Source organism: Ursus americanus, chromosome 12 (assembly GCF_024610735.1).
Source record: "Ursus americanus isolate L20-20 chromosome 12, mUrsAme1.1.p, whole genome shotgun sequence".
Taxonomy (NCBI): domain Eukaryota; kingdom Metazoa; phylum Chordata; class Mammalia; order Carnivora; family Ursidae; genus Ursus; species Ursus americanus.
This window is the reverse complement of record NC_142138.1, coordinates 1,552,044-1,566,974: the sequence shown is the minus strand read 5'-3', so window position 1 is coordinate 1,566,974 and position 14,931 is coordinate 1,552,044. Positions and strand designations below refer to the sequence as shown.

The 14,931-nt window shown below is 49.5% G+C and overlaps 2 protein-coding genes across 8 annotated transcripts in view; one reads left to right on the top strand and one right to left on the bottom strand.

Moving 5' to 3' along the window:
• ZMYND12 (zinc finger MYND-type containing 12) overlaps positions 1–7,728 on the top strand; it is a 33,868-nt gene extending 26,140 nt beyond the window's left edge. For 2 of the 7 annotated variants that reach the window (XR_015726232.1, XR_015726226.1), the window contains one exon: positions 122–3,050. The gene's annotated coding sequence lies outside the window, so the exon portion shown is untranslated. The other 5 variants (XR_015726229.1, XR_015726230.1, XR_015726228.1 and 2 more) reach the window with 5 other exon arrangements.
• A 996-nt stretch (positions 7,729–8,724) lies between these two features.
• RIMKLA (ribosomal modification protein rimK like family member A) overlaps positions 8,725–14,931 on the bottom strand; it is a 28,684-nt gene continuing 22,477 nt past the window's right edge. Inside the window, exons 4-5 of the mRNA XM_045799821.2 lie at positions 12,067–12,270; positions 8,725–10,118 (exon numbers count right to left, since the gene is read on the bottom strand). Coding sequence (XP_045655777.1) covers positions 9,628–10,118; positions 12,067–12,270 — 695 coding nt within the window. The 3' untranslated portion in view covers positions 8,725–9,627. The remainder of the gene's footprint in view (positions 10,119–12,066; positions 12,271–14,931) is intronic.

Below are 14,931 nucleotides of genomic sequence, written 5' to 3'. Positions count from 1 at the left end.
CGCATTTGCTTTATCTTTTTTCTTCTCTTTATATTCACTGTTTTCCAAACCATTGGAAAGTAAGTTGCAGACCTGACGCCCCTTTTCCCCCAACACTGAAAGTGTATTTTCTAAAAACCAGGCCATGCTCTTACGTGTGCTCCGCAGTACAGTCACCGAAATCAGGAAATTAACATGGACATGACACTCGCAGATGAAAACAGTACAGACCTCATTCCAGATTCCACCGATTGTCTCCGTGTCCTTTGTAGCAAAAGAAAATCCCCGAGCAGGCGGGGCATCAGCGGCGCCGTGTCTCTCGTCGGGGGTGTGCCCTCGGAGGTGACACAACGTGCTGCGGCTCCGATGTTCTGTCACGTATCCCATGAGGAATGCAGCCAAAATTTTCCTACACAGGAAGAGGCCCCGGCTCTTGGGAGATCTGAAAAGCTGTGACTGGTGAAAGAGCGAACCCTGGGGAGAAGCCTCTTCCCCGATTGCGGAAACTGCGGCAGTGAAAGGACACAGCCCCAGGAGAAGCAGCACAGTGGGTGCCGCCGTGCCAGCGGGCAGTGCCAGCGGCTCGGAGGCTGGCTGGGTCTCCGGGGAAGACCGCAGGCCTGGGAAATAGAAGGGGGGCTTCGTCGCCTTGTTCCTTGAGGAGAGGCAGTCCCGAGATCCGACAGCTTGGGAAGGTGTCCGAACCAGTGGGTGCCCCTCCGGTGGTGTCTCTGCTGTGGGCACGGTTTCCGCCCGAGCCAAAGTCAGGAGGGCGGGGAAACAGTCCCCACCCTTTCCCATGTACCTCCGGCCCCACCAAACACCCCGGTCTGCAGAGCAGCCAGATGGAGTTCTTGTTGACAGCTACGGGAATCGGACAGAATGGGAAGTCGATGGCACCAAGGGATTATTGTTCGTTTTTTTAGATGTGGCAAAGGCATGAGGAAGTGTCCTCTTTTAAAAAAGAGATACATGCTGGGGCGCCTGGGGGGCTCAGTTGGTGAAGCATCGGACTCTTGATCTCAGCTCAGGTCTTGATCTCAGGGTGGTGAGTTCAAGCCCTGCGTTGGGCTCCATGCTGGGTGTGGAGCCTACTTTAAAAAAAAGAAAGAAAGAAAAGAAAAAGAAGATGCTTGCTCTTGGAGAATGCAGGGGAGAAAAAGATGTGGTGTATGGGATTTTTTTTTTAAATGCTTAAAGAAAATAAATGCGTAGATGCAGTAAAAATAGAAAATTTGGTAATTTATAATCTGGTGGTTTACTAAACTATTTTCTCTACTTTTGTGTCATTTGAAGATTTTCATATAAAATGAAAAGAATAGGGGCGCCTGGGTGGCTCAGTTGGTTAAGCATCTGCTTTCAGCTCAGATCGTGATCCTGGGGTCCTGGGATTGAGCCCACATGGGGCTCCCTGCTCAGTGGGGAGCCTGCTTCTCCCTCTCCCTCTGCTGCTCCCCCATGCTTGTGCTCTCTCTCTGTCAAATAAATTAAAATCTTTAAAAAATAATAAAAAGAATAAAAAGAGACATAGGGCACATTCCCCAGTGTTTGGGTCGAAGGACATGTGAGTGGTAGGACAGTAGCATCCCCCAAATCATCGCAACGGCAATCGAGCATTACCTCTGCCAATCTCTAGCCTCGGGCTGGGTTCCCTGACCCTCACAAATTGGGGAACAGCCTTAGTTCAAGGGTCTCAGGCCTGGTGCTGACCAGAGTGATTTGCTAAAGGTCTTACCAGTGTTCCCGGGAAGGCCTGTGAAGTTTCATGCAAACACAGGTCCCGGTGTCTCGGCCTGACCCGGGAGCCTTCTGCAGGTGGGTCCACAGACTCTCTCAGTCCCCTGGGGCCCTTACTGTGCCGCACAGCCACTGTTAATGGCTTCCAGCTCTCGCTTGCTCTTTGAATCTCAATTCAAATGTCAGCCCAGGAGAGCTCACGGAGCAGGCCCATGACAGGCTCATACCATCTGCATTAGTATTTTCCTCCATCATCTTGACAGTTGAGAGCTGGCAATATTACAATTCAGACGACACTCTGCGTTTGAAAGGAAAATTATGGTTTTTCAGAATGCAGCTGGTGTGCGAGTGAATAGGATGAAGTTTCTGTGAAGCTTTTCCCTCATTTTATGATATGAAAATAATAAAATGTAGCTTCAGCATGTGGTCCTCACTTAAAAAGAACAACCAAAAGGCGCAGAGTTTGGCGAACAAAGGCACATAAAGCATCTTGTTCCACAGTAATAATTTTAATAAAAAGCAAAGACAGCAAAACAATCATTTATAAATGATTTCTTCCCTGTTGGAGAAGTTAACACTGTTATTGCTGTAGAAACCGCTGAGCTCTCTCAGCGCCTGGCTGAGATATATTCCTTGTACACAGCACATTTTCAGTTTGCCAGTTAGGCAGGGGAAGCAACGATTCACTTTCCTGAAGGGGAACTGAGCCGAAGTACAGCCCGCGGTGAGACAGAACTCACACATCACTCCCGAAGCAGAGAAGCCAACGAAACACACGTCTCACGTGTGGAAACAGAAGCAAGACAAAACAAGCGGAGAAGCAGCGTTTTCTAGCATTTTTCTCGGTCGGTTCTGCACATTCTACCAGGACACCTGCTTCAAGAAATCCATCGCCCAGGCCAGCCTCCCCGGAACGAGGGGTTTCAGTGCTCACGTAGCTCCATGTCTTTCTCGGTCACCGGGTAGCGGTGGTGTGCTGGTCGGCGTGTCACAACCAGCCCTCCAGGGTAGAAACTTGATATGCGGCATCTGCCCATCTCTGGGGGAGCACATATCCCACCAGGGCTGATGTCCAGTCGCCAACGTGATGTCACCAAACGGTGGCCTTTGCAGAGACGCACAGCAGCACGCCCTTCATCCTTTCGTCAAAGGGCGTGTCCGCCTCGAGGATCCGACAGCATAACCCCGAGAGCATCCATAACAGAAAAATGTAGTAAAATAATAGGGAAGTGATGAGTTTTGAGTGCTTATTACCTATGTTTTTAATATATTTTTTGTAATATACTTTCATTGTAGGTTGATATCACTTTAATTTTTTTTTAAATGATGGCTGTGTTTCAGAGCCAGCTCACTAAATTCCTGCAAACGCTGATCCCCTCTCCCGGGCCAGCACGAGCGGGCTCCAGCACCCCAGTGGCACGCGGGCACCACCTCCCGGGGGGGACTACACCAAACCAGCCACCTGCCGAATCCCGTCTTCCCAGAGACCTCTGTTGGTCCTGCGGAGGGACTGAGAGCCCCAGCCCCCCTCGCAGGAGATGAGCCTTCTTTCCAGACAGGAGATGCTGGGAGCCTCCCTCAGGACAGGCGCAGGACAGCAGGAATATGAGCCCCTTGACTGGCTGCTTCGTTCTGCTCTCAGGGCTGTCAGCCCCGCCAAGTCCAGATGGTGCTGCTGGGCTCTCAGAGCTCCCTGCGCAGCCCTGGCCTCCTGCACTCCCCTCACCCTCTGTCTGACAGATTCCATGCAAGTCCCTGGCACCTCTTCCTTCCATCTGATGCAAAGCCAGCAAACCTCATACAGGAAAAGCCGAAGAAACCAGGTGCTAAATCACCCAAGGTCAGGCTGCTCGCCAGCTTTCAGCCTCCCAGTTGTCCGAGGCAGCCTTTCCTTCAAATTCATCATTAAGCCAAGACCTCTAGATCTCACACTATCCGGCATCCTAGGATCTGAAGGACGGACGGAACGTTCCTACTGTGAAGCCCAGACCATGGCGTGCACGAGCAGCCGCCAGCCCTCCTCGGCCTCCCAGCCGTGAAGCCGCTGTCTGCCTGCTCCCCTCCCTTGGCACGGAGCCACGACCACGGGCAGGAGCTGCTTGTGGCTGACAGTGGGGAGGAGGCTGCGGAAAGCGAGGCATGTGGCTCAGTGCTTCACATTCACGACTGTTTATTAAATAATCACATTCATAGGTAGAGAAACGAAGGTTTGGCAAGATTCAGTGACTCTCCCGAGGACACACGAGCTCTAGGTTATGGAGGTGGGATTGGCACCGAGGATGTCTGACTCAAACTGGCACGACTGACGGGAGCCCGCGCTGCCTTCCACAGAGCGCGAAGACCCTGACGGTGGGGACTCTGGTTGTTTGTGATGCCTGGGTAGCGTAGTGCGGGTGAAAAATGTATCCCCTTGAGAGATGACGTTAGAGTTCCTCTTGAGGGAGCCATCTTTGTTTAGGAAAATGCCTTTACTAAGCCACCCGCTGGAGAAGGGGAGATCGCGAAGTGGATTTGGTTTATCCCAAGTAGGGAGACGGGTACGTGTGGGGTAGAAGGGGATGGGTTCCTTGGTGGTATATCCAAAGAACACTTTACAAAGGGGGTACCATGTCTGCATTGCCGTAATGTCTTCCGTTAGCTCCCACGTCATTGAAAACACACACACACCCACACGCACTGGCGCATTTGAATTTCGTTGTGTGTGGGAATCGGAGAGAGAACTGAGCTTCGTGTCATTGATGGACTGCAGGGAGGAGACCCCATCATTACTGAAAATGAGGTAGAAGTCTGGCTGCCAAAATGTCAGCTCCTTAGAGATCACAGACATCCAAAGGCCCAGTTACCAGACGTGCCTGGGTCTCAAGGCCTACACGGGCCCCGGCTGACATAGGGGCCTCAAGAGGGAAGAATCTGGCCTAGTGGCTGGCCACAGGTGAACGTGCTGTGGAACCAAGTGGGAGGACACTTTTGACTTTGTGGCTCTTTGCAGCTGGAACACGTGCATCCATCAGGACCCCCTGCAGGAGTGCCCGATGGAAGAAGTTTGGGACCTTCGAGCCCTTGACCTCCACGGAGGCCCACAAAGGCCTCCACACATCCAAGACATTCCGCAGTGGGGAAACGCCAGCCAAGTTGGGACCAAGGGAGCCTTCAGCCAGCCCAGCAGGGGCCTTCCCCCCTCATCCATCACTGATGGTGTGAGGTGGGGCTGAATGGTCTTGGAGGGTCTGAAGGCGCAGGCCATATGCCAGCTTGCACCATAGAAATCTCACATACGCCTCTAGGGCTCTCATTTAAGCCGTCCAAGAGGTGAAGCCTTCAGAGCTGGCACATCCACGCCATGGGGATCCAGAGCAGAGGCTCAGCGGGGGAAAGGGCAGGCGGGAGTCCAGGATGACAGCAAGTGCTGAGCACTAGGGAAGAACAGCCAGCTCTGGCAGGGTGCTAAACCAGAACGGGGAATCGGACTGCCGGCGTCCCAGCTCTGCGGCTGACTAGCTGTGACCGTGGCCCCTGGGATTCAGATCCGTCTGTAAAATGGGGGACTGAATTCACGTCCGGAGGGCTGTTATTCCCATGTCCTCGAATCTGGCTTGATGGGGCACCGGAGTGGCTCAGTCGGTTAAGCGTCTGCCTTCGGCTCAGATCCTGATCCCAGGGTCTCTGCTCAGCGGGCAGTCGGCTTCTCTCTCTCCCTCTGCCCACCCCGCTGCTCGTGCGCTCTCTCAATCTCTCTCAAATAAATACGATCTTTAAAAAAAAAATCTGGCTTGGTGGGTGACTTTCTCAGTGTTGCCTCGGAGCCACAGTGAACATGAAATGGCACAGTGAGACTACCAAACGGGGGTAGGGGGGTGGGGGGAGGACGCCAGCACAGGGCCCAAGGGAGTGCCACGGGAGCCACACCGGGAGAAGGACGCTGAAAAGCTGGAAGGAACATCAAGCTGTCATACTCAGCTGTGTGCTTTAGAAGGGAGGGCTGCAGGGTCTGGCCAGAGACTTGGAATGGAAGCATAATGTAGTTTTCAGGAAGGATTCCGACAACATATTCCTGAGATGGGAGGAGAGGGGGTCTTCCAGGTAAAAGCATTTTAAAGTCATGATCTGATCTCGAGTCTCAGAGAAAGTCAGAAACAGCACAAGCCTTAGCTATTAGGCTGTAGCAGCAGATGGAAGGACACGAGCTTCAGGGACAGTGACAAAGACGGCTGTTGTCAGGGCTCGTCCCCAGACATCTGCACAGACTGACAGCGAACAGAAGCCTCACCTGCAGCTGCAAGGGAGGTAAGCTGCGGTGCCCCGTTCTACTGGCTTTGGATTCACTCCGACGTGGCTCCTTAGACCCCCCCTCGGAGCACTGTGGCTCCAGGCCTGCCCGCACAGGACATTCTGCAGAAAAGCCAGAGGTTACCTAGGGGACCCTGGAACCCCCTGCAAGCCGCCTCCATCTCCCCTCCACTTGCATCAAGACCAGCTTCCATCAGGACCTAAGGAAGCACCGAGCCATGTCTCCCCCACTTCCCCAAGACCGAGGAGAATCCGTGGGATTTATTTTCTTTATACAGAAGAGCGTCAAAGATCCCCACCTCTAATGCATACGTGTGCATGATTCTTCCATCTAAACAACCCCCAGAAGAGCCATTTGTTCTTCCTTCCCCTGGAATTCCAAATCCCAATGTATTTCTTCCCCTGAAACAGCATAAAACTATCCAAGACCTTTCTCCTTCCCTTTCCTCCTTGCCCCATCCCCAGTTGTCATGGAATCCCCTTAGCTGGGAGCGATGAGTCTGCAATGGTGATAGTAAGAGCTTATAATCCACTTACACTGTTTTATCAGACGTTAAAGACCTAAAGCCCCAAATCCACATTCTCGCAAACCCGTACCGCTCAGCAATCAGACAGATAGCATGAAGACATTTTTCCCAAGTGCAGAATCATATATATTCTGAGTGACGGAGCTATTGGCATTCAAGTTTTAACCAGTTTCAAGATGCTACTATCAGGTAATGGGAAGACCGTACACAGATGCTGCAATTTCTGTAACACAAGGAAGACTGTTGGTTGATACAGGAGTCAGGAGTTTCAGATTATACACGATACATCCAGAAGGCTGTGTGAGTACACTGAGAGCCTCACTCCTTCAGGCGGTAAGGCCTCTGAGAAGCTGCATCCCTTTTCAGGCCCCCTACCACTGTTGCGTGTGCTAATGCCAAGAATTCGTGGCCTCTTTCTTCCTCGACTCCCTCAGAGGAGGGGTGATGAGAAACTTACAAAACCAGATGTGGGAGGAATTCTTCCACCACCTCCCACGTGACGCACAGTCTCATTAATGAGCTCACTTCAACCTCAAAGCACCCTCAAGAGGTAAACAGGCATGTCCCCTATTGGAAAAATGGAAAAACGAGAAGCAGAGCCTACCTGATTGTGCAAGGTTGTCGGCTCTTTAAGGGGAGAGCCAGAACCAGGAACTGGCTGTGTGTCCCATGTTCCTTCCAGCAGGCCTTGCAGGCAGCTGTAATGAGTGTAGCCTAGACCCATGACCAAGGCTCACAGGGCCCGCAGCGGGTATGGGAAATCCAGGGGGGTGGCAGGGCGGGGAGACGGGAGCTGTGATCCGGCTTTGTCTGCTTCCAGGCTGGGCTAGATTTCAAGCAATGGTGCTAATGACTATAGATGTCACTAGCAGCTGGAAGACGGGCCCTCTGACAAATCTGGAAGCATCCTCTAGCTGCTCTGCTCGGGACAGGGCCTGTTAGTGTCCTTTTGGATAAAGTGGGGAGACTGGGCTCCCACTGAACAGTGGGAATGTGTGAATGCAGCTTCCAGAAGGTCATTACTCGGTTCAGATGTTTACGTAGAAAGCATTTGGACAATTCCAACAAGAACAGACCGAGAACTATCCTTCTAAACCCACCCTGAGTGGTAGAGATAAGGTAAATGTCCTAAGCTGCGTAAAGGTGAAGTATAATCATTTGTCAACTGTACAAGACACATCACTAGAGTGACAACGGAGTGGCATGCACCCTGTGTTGGCTGCATTTAAACTACAGTTGTCTAGTGCAGTATCTCCAGTACGTGGAGCCAAACGTTTTTCAATTGTCTAAGTGTTACTTGGTGAGATGTGCTTTTAGCCACAATATTTTAAAAGCCAATTTCTATTTAAATGTGTCGTGAAGAATGTAATAGTTTTGACTGTGTGCACATCTTACGCCGGCAGCGGAGTGAGCACAGGAATTGACGCACCCGGACGGGTGCTGCTGCCTTCAAACTAGTCAGCTGGGAAGATGCGTGTTTAGTCCAGTGAAGCTGACCTTAACTCACACTGTTTCTAGAGCCTTCCTTGGAAACTGTCCACTTGTAAAGCTTCCTCACTGTTGTCCTTTATGGGTAGATTGATGTTTTGAGGGATCATTTTTTTTAAACAGCCAAAGAGCGTTAGAAGGTAAATCTGATAAATAAAATAGGTGATGGAGCTTGGGACCACCCCCGGGGAGGGTGGCGTGAAAACTGAAGTCTGACTATAAGGCTGTGAGGCCTCTTGCCTTGCATGGCTTCAGAGATAATTCCTAAGAGGAATCCTATCTGTTCTCGGCACATACAACATCCCAGCTCAAGAGTGTGGTCTCCCAAGGAAGTAACAGAGATTATGGTAACTCTTGAGTGCTCACGTTTTAGTGTATTTGGTTAAAAAGGGAGCCTTGCTCCTTCTCATTATACTTCATTAAACACCATCTCCATGATCTCACCCAAGAGAAGGATCGTCATCTACTGCTTAAAGAGTTAAAATGAAAAGCACTTGGTGTCCTTTCTACGTTATCCAACCCCACCCCCTCTGAATGTGCAATGAGTAATTCCTGAGTCTCCCCAGTTTGGAAAAAGTGGGTAAGGACAGGTCTCTGGAGCCTGGCTAGGACTAGAATGTCGAGGGGATGAGATAGTGTGTTTCCAATGGCTCTATCTACCCAACAGGCCCACAACACCAGCGCATACAAGAAAACTTTCTACAGCGAAGCAGTACACAAAGTTTTAGGAGAGAAGGGGGAAAACGATTATCTTCCAGTAGCTTTCTATGATAAAAACCCACCGGCTTCTGGATGACAAATGAACAGAGTCCACTGACAAGAAAGTTCATGGCGTTCGATTCTAGTGCACGCATAAGAAATAAAGTGTGTGGCCACTAGCTCACTGAAGTGCATTTCCAGCTGAGGCCAAAGGCAGCAAAGGTGCAAGAGGCTGCTGGGGCTGGCATTAGTTGAAGCAGGGTCTGTAAGTTCGGAGTGGCAAAGCAATTTGTAGAAAGCCCCAGCAGGGTATCTATCTGCCAACCAGTGAAGTCAAATAACGTTCCATCTCAAACTTTCTACAAAGTGCTTCATCGAAAATGCTAATGAGGAAGCCCCCTTAAACACCATATCCTGAGTGTCAGAGAAATATGGCCAAGATGGTGATTGACGGGGAGCAGAGACTGAACTGTGTATTCTCCCAGCATCCCACACACGCGCGTATGGAAGAGCCCGTAACTGCAGTCGCGATCCATCTCTTCTGCACCCGCCTCCATCCGGCGGTGCCTCCTGCCGGGAGCTGCGTTCACGGGCTCTGCTGGTAACAGCCAGAGGCAGCAGCACGCAGTCAGCGACTTAAACGTCAGCTGTGGTACCCAAGTGCCCGCAGCAGACATCAGTCTCGAGTCGATCGGTCGGGATGTTGCTCTTGGTGAGTGTTTTTATAATTAGTCTCTGTAAAAACCACAAAGCTAAGCCGTTTGCTTAAATCATCGTTAGAAGAATGCTGAGTGCCCAGATGGGATTCCTAGTTTCTGTGCAAATGAAATCACATTAGTCCAGATTTTATTCACTCAAAACTATAGGGAAGCGGTAGGATTTGGTTTAAATGCTGCCAAAAAGCAGGAATTCACTTAAGTTTTAATTCTGAAGCAATCCTGTTGTTAATGTTGTAGCCGGGTTCTGGCAGCATGGGGGGCGGGCCCCCCATCGTGCTCACTGAGGAATCCCGGATCTCTCCCAGTTCAGGCTCACTCTCACTAGAGGTAGACCCATTGTTGATGGCGTAGACGCTCTCTGCAACTCCCTGAGCTGAAGCGCAGCCATCTGGCTCTTTCTTCTCCCTGGGACTGGACAGTCCTGGGAGGACAGCCATCTTGCCAGTCTGCCTATTGGGCAGCAAGGACATGGTGTAGTCCGCGATGATGCCACCCACATCTAAATTGCACGCCTGGTCGAAGGCTAGGAAGCCGACGTTGGCGTTTGCCTCACACACCACGAAGGAGCCGTCGTCCATGATGAGGAGATCAATGCCACAGAAGTCCATGCCCAGGATGTTGGACACCTGGATAGCCAACTGTTTGCCTTGTTCTGTCAGCGGGCACATGACGCCCACACCACCTGTGGGGAAAGCACAGTGACATAATGGTGACATCAGACACCAAGGACACAAGGACCCTTCAAAGAAGAGACAGGCAATGCTGAGGAGGGGCAGGGTGACAGGTATTCTTAGTACTGACAGAAGATCTGCTTGGAAATCAGGACGCCCTTTGGAAAAACAATAGGGTCATTTCTTATCTGAGAGTTTTTAAAATGTTTATTTCCTCTGACCTACCACTAAGGAAATAATCTTATGTAATGGAAAAAAGCTTTATGCACAAAGATGTTGATGGCAGGGTTATTTAAGATACCCAACAATCAAAATCCTGGGACATAATAGGCACTCCCTAAACATTTGTTGATAAGTAAATGAAAAACTACAAATATCTCACAAGAGAGGAAAGCAGCATATTTTACAATCATGAATAATAATGCTCGTAGAGAGCTGGTGATCCCATGGAAAAATACCTGGAAGGATTTAAGACTGTGCAGCATGACCACAACCGTGCAAAAAGGTACTGCTGGAAAGGACAATACAGAAATGTTAACAACGCCTGTCTTTAAAGGGTGGGATTAATGATAAATATTTTTTAATGATAAACATCTTTTTCATTAGGACTTTGCTATGTTTTCCAAATTTTCTACATGAGAATGGATTCCTTTTGTACAGAAAAAGCAAAATTAACATTGTGTTGGGGCACCTGGGAGACTCAGTCGGTTAAGTGTCTGACTCTTGATTTCAGCTCAGGTCATGATCTCAGGGTCGTGGGACTGAGCCCCGTGTCAGGCTCCATGCTCAGCCCAGAGTCTGTTTGGGACTCTCTCTCTCCCTCTGCACCCCCCCCCAAATAAATAAATCTGTAAAAAAAAAATTAACATTATGTTTTACTAAGAGGGAGATGGAAAGGCTTATGAGACAAAATCGTATGCCAAAGACAGAGCGTCTGCCTGCCCTTAGCCACGACAGAGCTAAGACCTCAGGATAAGAGTCTCCTTGGAAAGACTTAAGACCTGTATTCTCAGGTCCAACAACTAATGCCTTCACCTTAACACTGTCCCTTCTCCACCTGTTAGAATGTACAAGGCAAAGGCTATAAAAGAGTTGATCTGCTTTCGCGTCTTGTCCTCTGCGGGACGGTAAGCTGTCCCAGGGCAGGGACTCTCCCGTTAGTCGCACTCGATCGAGTCCGCTCGCGGCGACTGCTCGACCGGTGTTGGTGAAGGAAGGACCGAACTGTGTCTCAGCCTCTTTATTAGTCACTAGCCTCGGGACACTCACAGGGCCATTTAGGATATAACCGTGGGCATTTGTTTTCATATTAACAACATACACGCTCATTCAATGAGGGTGACAATAACCTTCTGTGACGGGGACAAGAATGTCTATCCCTCCTGCAACAGCTCCATTCCCCGGAACAGAACACGAGGTTAACCCCGGCTCACGGGATGGACTTACGCATCTGATCCGAACATGAACTGCAGCTTCTATCATACACGTAAGAAAAACACAGCCTTCAGTTACGACGCAAAAGCAGGTATGCTCTGCCTTCTGCCGCTGCCCTAACGTACGCGCTCATCACCCTCGCCAGAGCGACTGAGAGTCTTCCGGATGCCTCATGCCTTCAATCCCTCCTGCAGCCACGTGTCGGCTCTTCTCAAACACGGATCCCCATGCCGCTCCCTGCTTTACACCGGACTGCTGAGTCCCAACGCCTACGAGTCAGGGTTCGGTCTCAGTGGCCTGACACCCAGGCCTGACCTCCGTCACGGCACCTACACCCGTCTGTCCCTTTCCTGGGCTGCTTGCTGTGACAGGACAGGGCTTGTTTCTCATTCTTATCTGTGATCCTGGTGCCTCGCAGAGGACTTGACAAGATAGGAGGGATCGATTGACATTTACTGAATGGGTGCAAGCATCCTAATGAAAAGTCCCTCACGGAGAAACGGAGTGTGAGCTTTTCGACCTTACCGAGAGAGCAGTTGCTCTGCATCCGGCCGTCCGTGGAGCAGCGAAGCATAGAGCCTATCACCCGGCCCCCGACCACCACCACCCGGATATCTTTGCCGTGTGACTCCTTCACATACTTCTGGAACAGGTAGGGCACATCATGGCGGATCAGATGGCAGATGTCTGAGAGGTGATGCTTATCTCTTGCAAGAAAAACAGCTTTTCCTTTAAGATGAAAGACAAGAGCAAGAGGAGTGGTTAGGGAAGCCTCTGAGCCGGGTCCTCGCCCTCCCACCTCCCTGTCCCACACGGCTGTCGATTCTTTCTGAACGTGCCTTACCTCCGCGCCTTCTGTTTCTCTGACCAGACTCTCGCTTCTTATCATGGCCTCAAACCTTATTTTCTCTTGGTTTTACTCAGGTCCCTCTCCCTCCACCACAACTCTATTTTCAGGATGAAATAACATTGTATTCCAGAAACACAGAGAAGAGGCCACGATAAAAACCTAAGGATCTAGTCAACTCAGTTCCAAAAGCAGGCCGCAAGTCCTATCACCCCGGGATGCTGATTAGGCGGAGTCCGTCCCTACCCCACTTTGTTAGTACCCCAGATCTCACACTGACTCGGAGTACAAAGCAGGCGTCAGTCCACGTTTACAGAACATAATTAACTAAACACATTTTGGAGGAATTCCAAGGCTAGGTAGACAGAGACCCACAAAAGGTAACTGTAATACAGCAGGATAGAGCGTGAAGACAGGTCTATGCAAGTGCCCTGGGAGGTCAAAGAGGGAACCACTGACAGACCCCCTCCTCCTTTTAAACACAGGAAACCTATGATCTAGCTATACCTATTTAATTCTAAAAGAAATTATCCATACTTCTATTGCAATCTAGGGAAAGCGTTCCTTCTTGACTCCAAATCCTTTATTTGCTGCTTGAATCACCAATGCTTTTATAATTAGTTGGCCTCTGCTTTTCCATTTGCGTATTAGCTGACAGATCTGAGCAGAGTCCCTGATGGGTTTGCTCTGCCAATCGGACAAGAGCACACCCAGTCTGAGCCTTGTTAGTAAATATGGAACAAAGAGATGGTTTTCCTAAGACCTGTGTCACCACACTGAAGGAGTGGGACCCTTCTGACGTCTTAATAAAAAGAGTGATGGACATCAGCCCCTAGCAGCACAGAAGACTGAGAAGTAACCTCCAACTCGTTGCCATCACTGGACATCAGGCACCAGGGGATCTGGCATCTGACTGCAGATGCCTGGGATTCAAGTATAGGCACTGGGGGTGCCCTGGACATTAGGTAGGATTTTCAGCAGAGATGGGGGCTAGATACAGGGCCTTGGTGCCTTGCAGGTGGCAGGTTCTAATACGGGGCCTAGTCTGCAGTTACTGAAGGAGCTACAGTCTTTAGGCACAGAGGAAAAGGGGGGAGGGGGTGGGAAAGAGGACCAAGATTAATCATACTCTGTGCCAAACACACTTCTTTTATGAGTTCATTTACACTTCCTACTAGCCCGATGAAGCCATTAGGACAGGATAGTTATTTTTGTTTTACAGGAGAGGGAAATAAAGGTCTATAAGATTAGTAACTTTCTCAAGGGCACAGCCCGTACCATTCCAATGCCTTCTTTAGATTTATTTCCATATACTAGAGTCTAAATGCCGCTACAATTCGTTTACTCTCAATCCATTTTTCCCTAAGATACTACGTGTTACACTAGCAATGAACAACTGAAAATGAAATTAAGAACACAATCTCATTTACCAGAGTATCAAAAGGAACAAAAAAATTAGGAATAAATTTAACCAAAGAAGTATAAGACTTATCACTGAAAACTACAAAACATTTTTCAGAGAAATTAAAGAGCTAAACAAATGGAAAGACACCCCTGTTCAGGGGCCAGAGGACGTAATACTGTCAAGATAGCAACACCCCCCAACTGCTCTATGGAGTCAACACAGTCCCCACCAAAGTCCAACTTCCTTTTTTGCAGAAGTTGACAAGCTGATCCTAAAATTCATGTGGGAAGGAAGGATCCCAAATATTCAACACAATCTAGAAGAAAAGAAGAAAGGACAAAGTTGGAGCCCAACTTCCCAATGACAAAACTTACTGCAGTAAGTCACTGTAAGTTACTGTAGTAATGAGCTTGCAACAGTAACTTACTTCATTATTACAGTAATGAAGAGGGTGTGGCCTGCCCTACGGTGACAGACGTCCGGATCAACAGAACAGAACTGAGAGCCCAGAGCAAACCCTCACACGGATCGTCAGGTGCTTTATGACAAGACTTACAAAAGCATCCCACGGAGGGAAGAATCGTCTTCAACAAATACTACCGGGAACACTGGATATCCACGTGCGAAAGAAGGAAGTTGGGCTCCTTCATCACACCATATTCAAAAATCAGCTCAAAATGGATCAAAGACCCAAAGGTAGGACCTAAAACTATAAACACGTTTACAGGGAAACACAAGTGTGAATCTGTGTGACCTTGGATTAGGTAGCCACAAAATGACCTCTAAAAGCACAAGCCACCAAGGGAAAAAACAGATGAACTGAAGTCCATCGGCATCAAAACCTTCTGTACGTCCAAGGACACTATCAAGAAAGTAAAAAGACGGCCTACACGGTGGGGAAAAAACATGTTCAAATTATGTTCGTATGTTGTGAACTCTTAAAAACTCGGCAATAAAAAGGGGCATCCAACTCTTCCTGGCTTTGGCTCAGATCGTGATCTCAGGGTTTTGGGACCGAGCTCAGGGTTCTGCACTCAGCGTGGAGCCTGCTTAGGATTCTCTCTCCCTCCGCCCCTCCCCCACCAAAATAAATACATAAACCTTTAAAAAGAAAAAAAAAACCTCAGTAATAAAAACA